At 39.7% G+C, this 14131-nt stretch overlaps 1 protein-coding gene across 6 annotated transcripts in view; it reads right to left on the bottom strand.

The window, feature by feature from the left end:
• The window catches only part of nt5c2 (5'-nucleotidase, cytosolic II), a 53879-nt gene that overhangs the window by 3377 nt on the left and 36371 nt on the right, over positions 1-14131 (bottom strand). For 5 of the 6 annotated variants that reach the window (XM_012966542.3, XM_012966541.2, XM_012966540.2 and 2 more), the window contains 11 exons: positions 13067-13160; positions 12569-12622; positions 9518-9601; positions 8699-8740; positions 8068-8112; positions 7332-7439; positions 5260-5326; positions 4870-5040; positions 1879-1930; positions 1232-1292; positions 633-809 (listed from right to left, as the gene is read on the bottom strand). In XM_012966542.3, coding sequence (XP_012821996.1) covers positions 633-809; positions 1232-1292; positions 1879-1930; positions 4870-5040; positions 5260-5326; positions 7332-7439; positions 8068-8112; positions 8699-8740; positions 9518-9601; positions 12569-12622; positions 13067-13160 — 955 coding nt within the window. 6 annotated transcript variants of the gene reach the window in all.

Below are 14131 nucleotides of genomic sequence, written 5' to 3'. Positions count from 1 at the left end.
AAAACATTAATTAAATCCAATAGTATTGTTTTGCATCCAATAAGGATTAATTATATCTTAGTTGGGATCAAATACAAGGTACAGTTTTATTATTACAGAAAAAAAGGAAATCAATTTTAAAAATCCTAATTATTTGATTATAATGGAGTCTATGGGAGACAGGCTTTCCGTAATTCGGAGCTTTCTGGATAATGGGTTTCCGGATAAGGGGTCCGATACCTGTATATATATATATATATATATATATATATATATATATATATATATATATATATATATATATATTATACATTTGTGCCCCCTATCTGTATCTGTATTAATGTACTTTAACATGTACAGTGCTGTATCTTTGTGTCTAACACTGCCATCTACTGGGCATTGCTGATACAGATTTTCTTTAGGGGAAAGCAGATTGTTTACTTTTTTTTTTTAATATACTTATACCCTGTTTAATAATCATACTTGATTGGTGCTACTGCATGTAATACATTCTCTTTCACTGCTTATTTTATTTAATATCACCTTCTGTAAAACAGGGCACACTGGCATTGACATCTGTTCCAAACATCATTAAGAGACTTCTGCAGCACGTGCTGAGCAACAAATGCTGAGCCAGGCATGGAGATACTCACCAGTACATGTGCTGCTCTGAAGAGGTAGCTGAATGGGTAATACAGGAGATTGATGAAAGATGCGGCATAGAGATCAGCATAACGCATCACCTGACTTGCAAAGAGAGTCTGTCGGGACCCACTGCGGAACAGGCTGCCCATCATCCCGTAACACATGTCCATGTCATGTGTGACTTTCTGCACAGGAATACAGGCAAACAGAGAGGTATGAGCGCACATTGCTTGTCACTGCACTGACAGGGCCGCCATCAGGGTGGCAGGGGGGATACTACCTCCTGGGGGAAGCGGCTCTGCTTACTTATTGGTTTGGGGCCCAGTGATTACTGATGACTGCCCTGAGAACCAACATAATGCAAAGCTTAAAAAAAAAAAACTAAGTGCAATTTTGTATTTGGTTTCAATTTGTTTTGTGGTTAAACCATTGTTAATTAAAAGTAACATCCACCAAATGATTTGTGTACAATGCTGCTTTTCAAACAGGTACTGCAGCACAGAAGGGAAATTCAGCTTTCCCTATCCAGACAGGTACTGGTGTATAAACAGTGAGTGCTTTTAGTTCTACTGGGGGGGGATTTCTATATTTTTTTTTTCAACATTACCTTAATGCGCCTCTGGATGGAGCTGATATCAGGCCGTTCATTGCTGCTACTGTCCAAGTGCCTAAGAGTAAATATAACAGAATAATTAAAATGCATATATATATATAGATCAGCAAGGGGAAACATTGCAAATGTTAGGTAGTCCTCTATCCGGCCCTCTGACTATGGTATATCACCAGCTAGGGCCGGAATTACAAATGTAATTGCTGGTGAATTAGTAATACCCTATAAATCCCTCCTATCCCTGATCCTCTCCACTGCCACTTATAAGGACAGACCGGCCTATACCCTGCTCATTTCCCTTCCCAGTCTGCCCATTTCCCTGCACTGTGATGTCATTGCCCTGCCCCGTGACATCACCGCCTACTCCCCTGATCTGATTGAAATTGCTTATTATATAGGGCCTTAATGGGCCCCATACACTCCTAAGCCTCCCTGAAATTGCAGAGTCTATCTTGTCTGTAGTTATGCCCCTGTTTTGACCCCCAGTGGAAGCTTAATGTCAGTATTACAGTGCTAAGGTACATGTGCAGCCGGCTTTATTGCTCTGTGTGCTTTGTGCCTGGCTTATCAGTGCAGCGCACATCCCCACAGATACAATGAGTATGCAATGCTGCCATAAAACAGACTCATCCATTGTGACTTACTTGTATAGCTCAGCTAAGAATATGTCCAGGCTCTGGAGCTCTTCAAAAAGGGCTGAATTAAATGAAGGAAAAAAGACAAGATATTTAGCAAAGGCATTGGCTTTGACTTAAAAAAAAAAGACACAAAATTGCCTAACGTAAGCAAACAGTATAGAGAGACAACAGAAAGAGAAGCCAGAGCAGGACGTTTTCTATGACACAAAATGACACTTATAGAAGTACAGATAAGGGGGGAGCACTATGTGGGGAGACAAACTGCCCGAATCATTACAAGCACAAACGGATGTTACCCCTTTTGCCGCCACGGAGGACAGATGCACTTTAATATACAGTGCACGCTGCAGGCGTCCATGGCAGGAAGAGAGATAAGAAGAGAAATGGCACTGCTAATGTGCAAGCTTTACCCGGAACATAGCATGCCAATCATAACATGATGACTTAGCAAAGTGACCACAGTCGGAGGCACATCAAGCCGTGTCAGGGTGACACTCGTGACATGGGGGACTGGGAGACACCAGGAAACAGCCAGAATGGAAGAGAACAAAAGCAATGGAAGCGCAAGAATGGCAGCGAGGGGGGATTCGAGAACTAAAAAAGCGAATAAAAGAGATACACTGTAAATGTGCAGATATATCTATATAAATATATATATATATATTGAGAATACATTTTATCTGAAGCAGCACTCAAATAGGATTGAGGGGGGAAAAAAATAAATCTTACTTTTGGCACTCAGCAAAAAAGGTTGTGGACCCTTGATGAGGCACCTCATGCACATGTGATGCTGCAATCCTATGTAGGGTTAAAGTTCCTCTGGGTGACATGAAAACATGTCCTGCACAATATAAATATTTTAACCCTCACCCCTGCCATCAGCATGATTTCACCTGAACATCCCAGCAGGCATTAATAATGTGCTGTTACCCCAAACCATTACCATTATCTCTGTACTGTAACTTACACGTGTATATTTCCTGTACAATCAGCCTGGCTTTCTGCTGCAAACCCAGTTACCTTATTACCTGCACACAGAAGCCACCGGAGCAGTCATTTGGGGCTAATAGGGGGCGAGAAGCCCCCATCAGTACTACAGTGCCTGCAAACTAACATCTCCCACCACACTTTCATTAGCTGAGCTGCGGAGGTGCTGCTGGGAGCTGTTGTTCAGCTTAGCCCTGGTGTAAACCAGTGACAGGATAATAAGGTAACTGAGAGTTTCAGTATGTATAAGTGATGAGTACCTTCTTTGGCTAGCAACTGTGACAGGATACAAAGTTCTCAGTGAATGACTTGTGCTCTGAGACAAGTTTTAGCAGCCACACATGACAAATGCAATATCAATGTCTACATCAGGGGTCTCAAACTCGCGGCCCGCGGGCCATTTGCGGCCCTCGGTATAATATTTTGTGGCCCGCACCAACGCCGAATGAATGGATCGTGATTTTTATTGCGATTCAAGGGATAATGCAAGGCACTGCGGGCGGGAGCTGCTGATTGCGGAAATGACGTTATGCCATCATAACAGTTATTATGGGAAGACGTAAGGAGCTAATTGTGCACACAGAACGTCTTCCCATAATAACTGTTATGATGGCATAACGTCATTTCCGCAATCAGCAGCTCCCGACTTTTTTTTGTGAAATCCCTTATGCGGCCCGGCCTCATCCTGACTTTGCCTCCTGCGGCCCCCAGGTAAATTGAGTTTGAGCCCCCTGGTCTACATCATTCTAAAAGTTCATATTAAGGTGAACAAACCCTTTAAGTACAGTGCTAACTGGCCAAATATTGCAAACAGGGTTGTGTTACACTCACAGCACTGCCCTTTGAACCTTGCACCAGATTCAGTGAAACGTGCAAAGTGCATGCTGCACTGAATTCCCCAGACACACGTTTTTCTGTATCTAAGCACTAAGGGGTGCCATATTGTGCCTGGGGCATCGATAAACACCCCTTTATATATCCAAGAACCTGAACAGATGAACTATAAGCTGTGGCTTTATGACTGGTGTGTGACTTCATCCTGCTCTAAATCACTGATTGGGCAGGGACTGGTGGGAATGGGGGACAGTCTCTGCCCCTATAAAAAAGAGGCTTTATATGAGCAGCCAGACACTCATGTTGTGGTTGAAAGTTTACATCCCAGTACAGTAAGTCAGCAGCCAAACAAGGTACTCAAGATTTATCTTCTAACAGAAATACCAGGTCACTGCTATAAGACAAAAATAAAAACAGAACAAAAAAATGTTGTTAAAGGCAACATTCAAATAAGGATATCATATTTCATATAAAACTATATCTATAGAGCTAACCTGGATGTGTAACAGAATATGAGGTAAATAGAACAAATATCACTTTACCCAGCATTATATACAGAATATTCAGATACCAATAACTCACACTAATAAAATAAACATATCATACGGTGTTGAGTATCTTTATCTGTCTTGTCTATTTAAACTGGAAATATAATATTATTACTGAGTGGAAGAGAGCTTGTCCTTACCTCTGCACTCGCTCATGTAAACAGATAAGTGAATGACAGTAACAGTATCTTTTCACCCCACCCACTATGGATGGGATATGCTACCACTAGTAGCCCCTGCTGTCTATGTAATCAGGTTTGCCACACAGGCTGAATATGTGACTAATTAGGCTTAGTATTTTTAGCCCACACAATGTTGGATAAGTGTCCTGATCTGACCAGTTGGGAATGTACCAATCAGTCAGAACTTTTAGCAGATATACACCAACATACTGTTCCGATTTCTCCAGTTCTGTGAACCTGGTCAAACAGGAACACAAGATTCTCATATCTTTGGCTTACACAAAATAACAGAAGTGTGGAGACATAACCCATGAAGTTCGGTGCTTATTAAAGGAATACCTGACAGAGCACTAACCCTCAATGTGTTGGAGCCTACTACCTGTTGTGTGAAACTGCTGCCTAATACTGCCATGCTGCATTCATCTAACCAATATGGAATGCCTTACAGCTTTTGTCAGTCCAGACGTGAAGTTCTTGTGCCAGCTCGGGAATGACCAGGAATGTTCTCCATCCTTGCCGCTTCTTAGATTTAAGAATATCTCCAAAGATGTGATCGCCGATATACAGGATATCTTTTCCTTTAGCACCCAGCAGGTCGCACACTATATCTGAGGAACCTGGATGGAAACATTAAATACATTAATATCTAAAAGCAGCTTAACAAGAAACACAGAAAAACTGAACTAAATTGTTAACACCTTCCTGGCAGTCAAACGTATTGCTAAAGAGGAATAATTTCATACTGCTGTTCAATCTCCCATCTCACATACAGTATATCCAAACATGATTTTACAACATGCTGTCTCAGGCTAAAGCTTTAAACCCACAAACCTTACCTCCTGAATATACAATTCCATGTTGTAAAGGACCAGTGTAGGTTCCAATTTTCAGTTTGCCAGTATTCTGCATTGGGAAAAATACAGTAAAGATAAATCCCTGAAGAAAAGTCCTAATTCAAACACAAAATCAGTCTTTCCATCAAATGACAATAGGGGGCAGCAAAGTTACAGAAAAGGTTAGTGTAAGTATCTCAACTCACTTACATGGCCTGATTCAAAGACGGTGAGGTAGCAACCAGAGACAATATTAATTTTGCTGGAGAGTGTGGCAGGACAATTTTTTGGGTGTGAAAGCATTTATATAATATATTTGTAAGAGAAAAAAAGGTCCAGACTATTATGCAACAAAAAATTGGCTTCACTCTACCATATTTGCAAACACAATCACAAATTTTCAAGGCTCCCGCCTCTTTGTTAAGCAATACAATATGAACATACAAGGTCTATATTAGGTACAAGTACATTAGACCCACTCCCAACATCTGAAGTGGAACATTTCTCAAATCACAGTATATATGCAGGTCCCTGGGTATACTTTATAACTCATACTGTACAGGTTCCAGGGTTCAGAAGTGTGTATGTACCACCTACTACATACTCTGCAGTGGAAATATTTATTAAAAACATACAATCTGATGCCAGGTGGGTAAAAGTTCCTCACATGATCTTTCTAAGTAACAAAGATATGCTCTTAGAGATTTATCACAGAGAACAGATATTACAAATTAAGCCCTCCGATAAGAGGGGCGCAACTTTAATAATGGACACTTAATATTATATCACTGAGACTGAGCATCAACTTGCAGATAGAGAGGTCTATAAGCTTTTACATTGTGATCCGCTCTTATAAATAGTTCATGTAATAAAAAGATTGCTATATGTATGATGATGGTATTATTACAACTAGATTATAATAATTTCTGATTGTGAAAAATCCGTTTAAACCAGTTTTACTGAAGATACATAAGGACACAGTGCATCCTCCTGGCTGGCCAATAGTAGCTGGAATTGGTTTTCTGTCCACTTGCTACTATGCTGGACAGGGCACTTAGTCCATTGATGCAAACAGTGACTTCATATGTTAAAGACACAGGACATTTTTTACAATATATGGGCAGTTTATATGCATCTATACAGCACCAGGATGGCATGCAAGTTTGTGAATGGATCATTTTAACATTCAGCTACGTTGAAACCACTATGGGATCCAGCGTCGTACTGTCATATGCCAATGTCTTCACGGCTAGGTGTGTCAAACTATACATATACAGTATATCTCAATGTAGACTTCACCAGGCATTGCTTATTTATTTTTGTATGATGGTGGGGTGACTACTTCCTTCAGCGGTTCCACAGTAGACTGAATGAGGTTCATCCCCATTATTTTTTTTTTTTACTTACATCTGATTTCCAAAGAATACACGTACTTGATGTTCTGATATATAAGGCCCAAGACAGACATATGTGCACTTCGCTTTATACAAAATCAGATTTTACATTATACTGGCCCACATTCACCTCATACTAAAAGGTCTGTTCCAGTAAGCCAGTTCTCTAGGGTGCAGAGATTGGTAAGACACAAGAAAAAGAAAGATTATGAGCCAGAAATTCTGAAAAATTATCAATATGACCTGTAGGCAACTTTTTATGTACATTAATATTTTCAGAGTAGTTTTTTAGTTTCAGTATCACTTTAAGTCACTACATCCTTTAGGCTGGAAGAAGAATGATGATTCATTTCTATTTATTTAGTTCAGTATGGTTTGTTTACTCATTAATGTGGGCAATTAATATGTTAATTACGTGAGGTCATTTCCTGCATATGCCTATCAATTCAACTTGTGTATCACTGATTTGTATATGCTTGCCACATAGCTTGCCTGAAACATCGCTATTGTGATGTGCTGATTTTTAATATACTATTTTGCATTATCCAAGTGCCGGTTCATTTTTTCTATTTACCCATACTAATAAATTAATATAAACCATATGTACCCTAATGTAATGTACATTTACATATACATGCATGCACCTATATTACAGTGTATGTAATATAAGCTGGTACTTACCGTATCCACTTGTCGCAACACTGTTCCTTCTCCAAAAAACAAGGGCTTGCGAGCATCAACTAATATGAGGTCAAAATAGGTCTGCCAAAGTCTGTGAGAGCTGCCAGGCTGGAAATGCAAAAAATATCTGTTAAGAAAGCTATTACTTTGCCGTATGCGTTAATATGAAACTGTGCTACAGAGAGCTGTCAGCACTTCAGTATATAAATACAGGCATAGAATCCTGGTATCCAGAAAGCTTCATATTACAGGAAGGTCATCTCCTTAGAGCCCATTTTAATCAAATAACTCTAATTTAAAAAATGATTCCCTTTTCCTTGTTATAATAAACCAATACCTTCCAAATAACAGAAAGATCCCTTACTCTCACCAAGCATTCTGGAAAACAGATCCTTTACCTGTATATCCAAGCAGCATGCATCCCTGTGTCATTTAGTGTGGGAAGTATTAACCAGCATAAAATCTGTGTGCTGCAGTGTCCTGTTTTTTTTACTGTTTTCCTAGTTCTTACAATGTTAAATATTTTTAGCAACCAGCATTCTGAACGCTATCACTGTCCTTGTTTTGAGGGTATTAATATTTATTAGTGATAAAGTAGAATGGATCTAGAGGGAAGTTTTAGGGACAGATAGAGAAATAAGATCATAAGTATATAGGCAGCTTTTTGCTTTTTCTCGAACTGTAAATAAAATGTAAAGTGCATAAAAATAAATGAGGGTCAAAGGGGGTCGAATACCTTTGCAATGCCTCTTCTCCCAGCCAGCATCTGTAAATTTTCTTTCTTTGGTTTAGGAGAGAGACAGACACACATACTGTAACTGTCGCCTTCTTGTAACATGTGTCCTTTCCATGCTGTCTGACCCTGTGAGTGTGACTGCCCCCTGCACTGGCAGAGCTAATCTAACAACCCCATTAGTGCTTCTCCTGTGTGTGATAAAACTGTGGGGATAGTTTATTTATAGATATGACAGTTCCCCTTTAAAACAGAAGGAGGTGGACAATCACTAGGGATGGGCCAAAATGTTAGAGACCACTAGCGATTATAATCACTCACCTGATACCCTGGGACAGTACTCCTGTTTGCTCGCAAATGGTGCCTGGGGTACTAATGCAGGAGTGCCATCTTCTTCTGCTTTCTTCTCCTACAAAAGTACTCCAAACTGGTGCAGTTTTTAGCAAACAAGAGCAATGGCCCAGGGTATCCAGTAAGTGATTATAATCATTATGGGTGCCTTACATTTGGCAAGCATGGTGGAAAATGGCAAAGTGTATCAGCGTAGCGGAATTTCCAAAAAATTCACATGGAAACTTGGTTTCAGTAAAAGATCAGTATCAGTATCACATTAATGATTTTATTTGCACATTACCTTTGGTCCATGAGGCAAGTCAAACAAATAAGTCATAATTTTCTGTAAGGGAATAAAAAAAATAATAATTAGCAATTCATTTACTGAATTGGTCACTTGGGAATCTATAGTGGGAGTTTGCCCAAAATGTAATAGACAAGAGCTAGGTGAGTGTAACATGTAACCTGCAATAACAGCAAGACAGTTGCTTGGGGTTCAGAAAATCATTGGTCATTGGGTTTACAGTATTAAGTATGTATGTGATTTGTTACAGGACAAGGAAGTCTAATGTACAGGAGGTGCCAATGTGTTAGGCACCACCCAGCAAATGAAACTTTTTTCACCAGGCTAATGTTTTACCTGTATTTCCCAGGGATCCCTTGTACCTAGCTAGACTTCCGACCCAGTATAAAAAAAAATGTAAAACATTGTAAAATTTAATCCTTTACCCTTTCTATTTATGCCTTATTCAAACCGCTGCCTGGTTGCTAGGGTAACTTGGACCACAGCAACCACACAGCTGCCCTGCCAATATTCCAGACTGGAGAGCTGCTGAACAATAGAGACCAACGGCGAATTGTTCCAGAACACCAGTTTCTGCATGGCACAAGTACTTACAGATCACTTACAACTAGATCATCGTAACCACGTGAAAGAATTCAGAAGAAAAAAGAAGAAGCCCTATGTGCTTTCTAAAAGGAATACTTTCACAGACTGGGCTGAACCGCAGCACTGATGTTAACAAAATGTATGTATCTCAGGCTGGGTATAAATACATTTGCACTTCATTGCTAAAGGCCATCCCTTAAGCCAGGTTCTAGAAATAAGGAAAGTACTTACGTGGGTATATTTATAGTCACTGTTAGTGACCAGGAACACTTTCCCAACCTCATTCATGCGGCTCAGCAGTAACGGCAACTTGGGCTGCAGAGAGAATAATTATATTATTAGCACTTTTTATATTAGGAGCCAATGGAACTCAAAGGGGTGATTCAAGGAGCTGCTGAACAAATTATAAATAATGTTTATATTTATAAACACCAATTGCAAATTGTCTCAGAATATTACTTTCTGCATCATATTAAAAGTTATCTCAAAGGTGAACAACCCCTTTAAGGGCATTCTATATTGTCTACTCAAAAATGAAAGGAAAACTATACCCCAGAATGAATACTTAACCAACAGATAGGTCACTTAACATAATGTAAACTATTAAAGAATCTCGCCTGACTTAAATATATATATTAGTAAATATTGTCCTTATACATTCTTGATCCACATTTAGTGATGGGCTGGGTGCTCCCTCAGAGATCACCTGACAGGAAGTAATGCAGCTCTAACTGTAACAGGAAGTAGTGTGGGAGCAAAGGACAGAACTCTGTCCATTAATTGGCTGATAGGGCCTAGCATGTATGTGTGCCTTGGCTTGTTTGTGTGCACTGTGAATCCAATGATCCCCCAGGGGGCGGCCCTTAATTCTTAAAATGGCAATTTTTTTTATTTAGCATTACCCAATAGCACATACTACTAAAACATGTATATTTATTATAGAGATCAACATTGTTTGGGGGTATAGTTTTCCTTTAATGACATTTTGGGTATTTCTTTTAAAACCCACCTATTTTAGTTAATTTAACATTCATTGCAAAAGAATAAATATTTTTACAGAACACAGTCTGTGTATAATTCATTTGTTGCTGAAACACTTATAACACTTGATAATATAAAGCAAAGTAAGGAGTTAACATACTGTAAAAAATACATTAGATGGTTTTAATGCTAACTGTAAATGCTATTGAAAAAGTTATCTGTCGAGCTGTTTATATGATTTGCACTCCTGAACAGAGAAGAGGAGAACTGACTGGACAGAGGTGATTTAGCAGGTGTCATTTTAAAAACAGCAGACATTGTTTGTTGAGTTAAACAGTCCTGCTCAAATTATCACTGTAGCCTAGTGCAGTTGATATGTCATCATCCATCACCTTTAACTCTTCACTCTGGTGCACTGCTGTTTGCCTATTGCTTGTTAGTGGCACAAGAGGAACTAAGATGCCATGGCAGAGCATTTTGGATGCTATAAAAAGCAGATGAAATCACTTAAAAGTATGGGCACAGGCAAGAAGCAGCTGTGAGATGAAAATAACTGCATATAATCGCAGCAGATTAGTAAGGAGACAGAAGGGCCAGTTAGAAGTGGCCTTTGGTGCTTATAATATTTACGCAGCAAGAAACTGAGGTCGGCACAATAATGATGAGGCTTTAGGTGGCACACAAGAGACTGATGGAGAGAATGATAGCTGCGAAGTTTATTAAATGTGTACAGCTAACAAATGCACGTGATATAAGAAATGCATCTGGTGATGTAACACATGCACCTGGTGATGTAACACATGCACCTGGTGATGTAACACATGCACCTGGTGATGTAACACATGCACCTGATGATGTAACACATGCACCTGATGATGTAAAGTAGACAGAAGAAAATTAAGGTTCTAGATGCAGATTTATAAGCAAAGGTGATTCTAATTAACTGGTTGGTGCCAGTCTACTAAGATGTGACCTATAGCACATCTTATAGATCTATATAACATTGCCCTAATATGCCAACTGAACAGCATTTGGCAATGAAAGGAACTGTAGCGTGAGATGGTGAACGGAGAGTTGACAAGGCCCTCAAACATATGTAATGGCCCCCTGGCATATTCATAGTGAGAGGCTGCTCAGTGTGGGGCAAATTAGAATGGGGTGATGTGCCCAAAACAGTAGAAACTGCTTCTCATTTTTTGCCTCTTTTACATTCCATTTATTAACATGCATGGGAAACAAATATCTGCAATATAGAGCCAACGATTTTACAAATGCTTCTTTCATTTTAGCATGTATTTCCCCCAAATTTTCCTTTTTTTAACTCTATACTATCAGAGTAGTCAGCAGATCTATATAACAGCCTTCATACTGGTGCCCCCTGCCTGGCACTGACTTTACTGAGGTTATTTTAATCATTGCTGGAATAAGGCCAGTAGTGATATTAGATTAGAATGGCTTTAAAGGGCAAGCTGAGCTCTTAAAAATATGTTACTGTATGTATTCAGTGTACCTCAGTCAGGTCTATACAGGTGCTCTTTTAAAAGGACCCAGTACAATAGAAAATGTAAATCTCCCCGGCTGGTGGGGGCTAAATTTCAGCTACAGTTTGAAAGCCATAATGATCCAGAGGACGCATAATTGGAAGACTATAGGGCTCATTTAAGACTGCACCAGGGCTCAGATGAATGCGAGGCTGTACACATATTGACAACATTCAATAAAGTGCATTCCAAGACACTCCTTACAGTTCTGTATTGTTGCAGTGAGCAACTGTTTGTTCATTATGAAAGTGCACCTATTAACACAAGGTGCCTGAACCCTGAAGGTGCCAGTAATTCCAGCATTTTCACAACACGGTGCATTGCGGGTAAAAAAAAAAACAAAAACATGCTGAACTGCATCCAAAACTGCATACCCCTTGCACTTGTCTAAATAAATGACCCCTATAGCATAAAACAATGAAAGTCTCCCCAGTTTTATGAGAAATGTAATGGCAACAAGTAGGTGATTGAGGGCTTAACATTATGTTAGGTGTATTTTACTTTAATTAAGTTATACAATGTGATACATTCAAAGACTGTTGGGGCAGTAGGTATTTATCATAGTATTTATAGTCAGGATAATAGAGGGAAAAATAATGGATGGTTTAAATGTAGATGGAAAAATAATCAAAAGTGCTTCAATGCTTTAGAAAACTCTAGCTAAAAACACATTAATCATGCTGCATGGTTTTAAGAACTCTACTCTAAAACTAAAGTGAACATTACAGTTGTTTTGAGCAGAAAGCAAAGCAAGACTTACATCTTTAACAACATACTTTGGCAAATTCTCTACTGTCTTTTCCTTGAGGGATCCCTGAAAAATATGAAAGGAAATTCACTGTGATACCAGCAATAAAGAAAGAGAAAATAGCAATGGGGCTGATTTACTAGTGATCCTTATGGCACAATCAATCTATAATGATTATTAGTTATTACTCCTATAATTACTGAACCTTTAAAAAAAAAAAAAAAAAACCTGGAAAGCGTGAACTTTCATTAAAGTGAACAGAAGACTAAAGCTAAACATAAGTGGGCCAGTAAAAGCTTCCAAGACCAAGTTGGCAAGTCGGCCTGTGTATGTGACCCCAGGAGGGCATGCCCAGCCAATATATGGACAAAAACCAGTTATCAGGTGTGTCTCTGGGCCCGGTGTAAGAGCCAATCATTAGCTCCTATCTAAACTAGCAGATCTCACCCTGTAAGGCCAGCTTAAGGTCACTAACAATTAGCAACTTATATTTTGACTTTCTAGCCTTACCTTATAATGGACCCAGTCAACAGCATCTCTGACATCCTGGAACATACTCCGAAAGGACATAAAGAGGTCTCCATCTTTAAACCCCATTTCACAGCTGCAACAAAGCAACACAAGGGAAAATCAGGGTTAAAACAGGAGAGAGTAAATAAATGTACTGGCACAATGGATCAATAATTAGATAATATTTGGTCAGCTACAAATCTGATCTCGATAAGCTATCCTGACTCACACCGGGAGTGTGAAAGAAATAAATGTAAGTAACTAAAGATGGCCATACGCATTCCAATAAAAGTTGCCAGAAAGTCGGCAGCTTATTGCTTATAGGACCAATTACAACTGGGCAGGTTTGATGTTCCTCTCTAACGAACACCACACCAGGGTGTTTTTGCAGTCCTCATCTAATGGGCCTGTAGTTCCCTCTGTATCATACAATCATTGGCCCCCGGACCAACAACAGGATCATCTGGATTTGGCGCATCATGTTAGCCGCCTAATTAGACTTAAGCTGGCCATACACGTGGCGATCTGACGATGTTTCGTGCAACCATCGGCCGCAAGAAACATCGTCAGATGCACCACACACCATTCAGGGCTGAATCGGCAGGTAAGGAGGTAGAAACAATAGGATTTCTACTTCCTTCTGCCGATTCAGCGCTGAAGGGAGATTTTGGTCAGGTGCCTTCTATGGCGCCCGATCAAAATTTTCAAACTGGTCTGATCGGCGAGTCGGTCGATATCAGCGATATCATATCGGTCGACTCGCCGACATACCATATACGCACCGAATATCGTATGAAATGAGGTTTCGTACGATATTATCGGTGCGTGTATGGCCACCTTTAGACCTACTCATTTGTTGACTTCACTACAGCTTAAGGGAGAATTGAGTAATTTGCGGTGGCACAGTAGGAAACAACTGCTGTTCTTGTGCCTCTACAGCTGATGTTTGTATAAACAAGAAAACAAATGTAGAAACATATTTACAAACTGATTAAATGATATCCTGTGTCTTGGGCGACTAATCTCCCCGGATTGCCTCTCAAGGCAACTTGCCGGTGGGATGGC

This window comes from Xenopus tropicalis, chromosome 7 (genome assembly GCF_000004195.4).
Source record: "Xenopus tropicalis strain Nigerian chromosome 7, UCB_Xtro_10.0, whole genome shotgun sequence".
In the NCBI taxonomy this organism is placed as follows: Eukaryota; Metazoa; Chordata; class Amphibia; order Anura; family Pipidae; genus Xenopus; species Xenopus tropicalis.
This window is presented reverse-complemented; position numbering and strand designations above follow the sequence as displayed.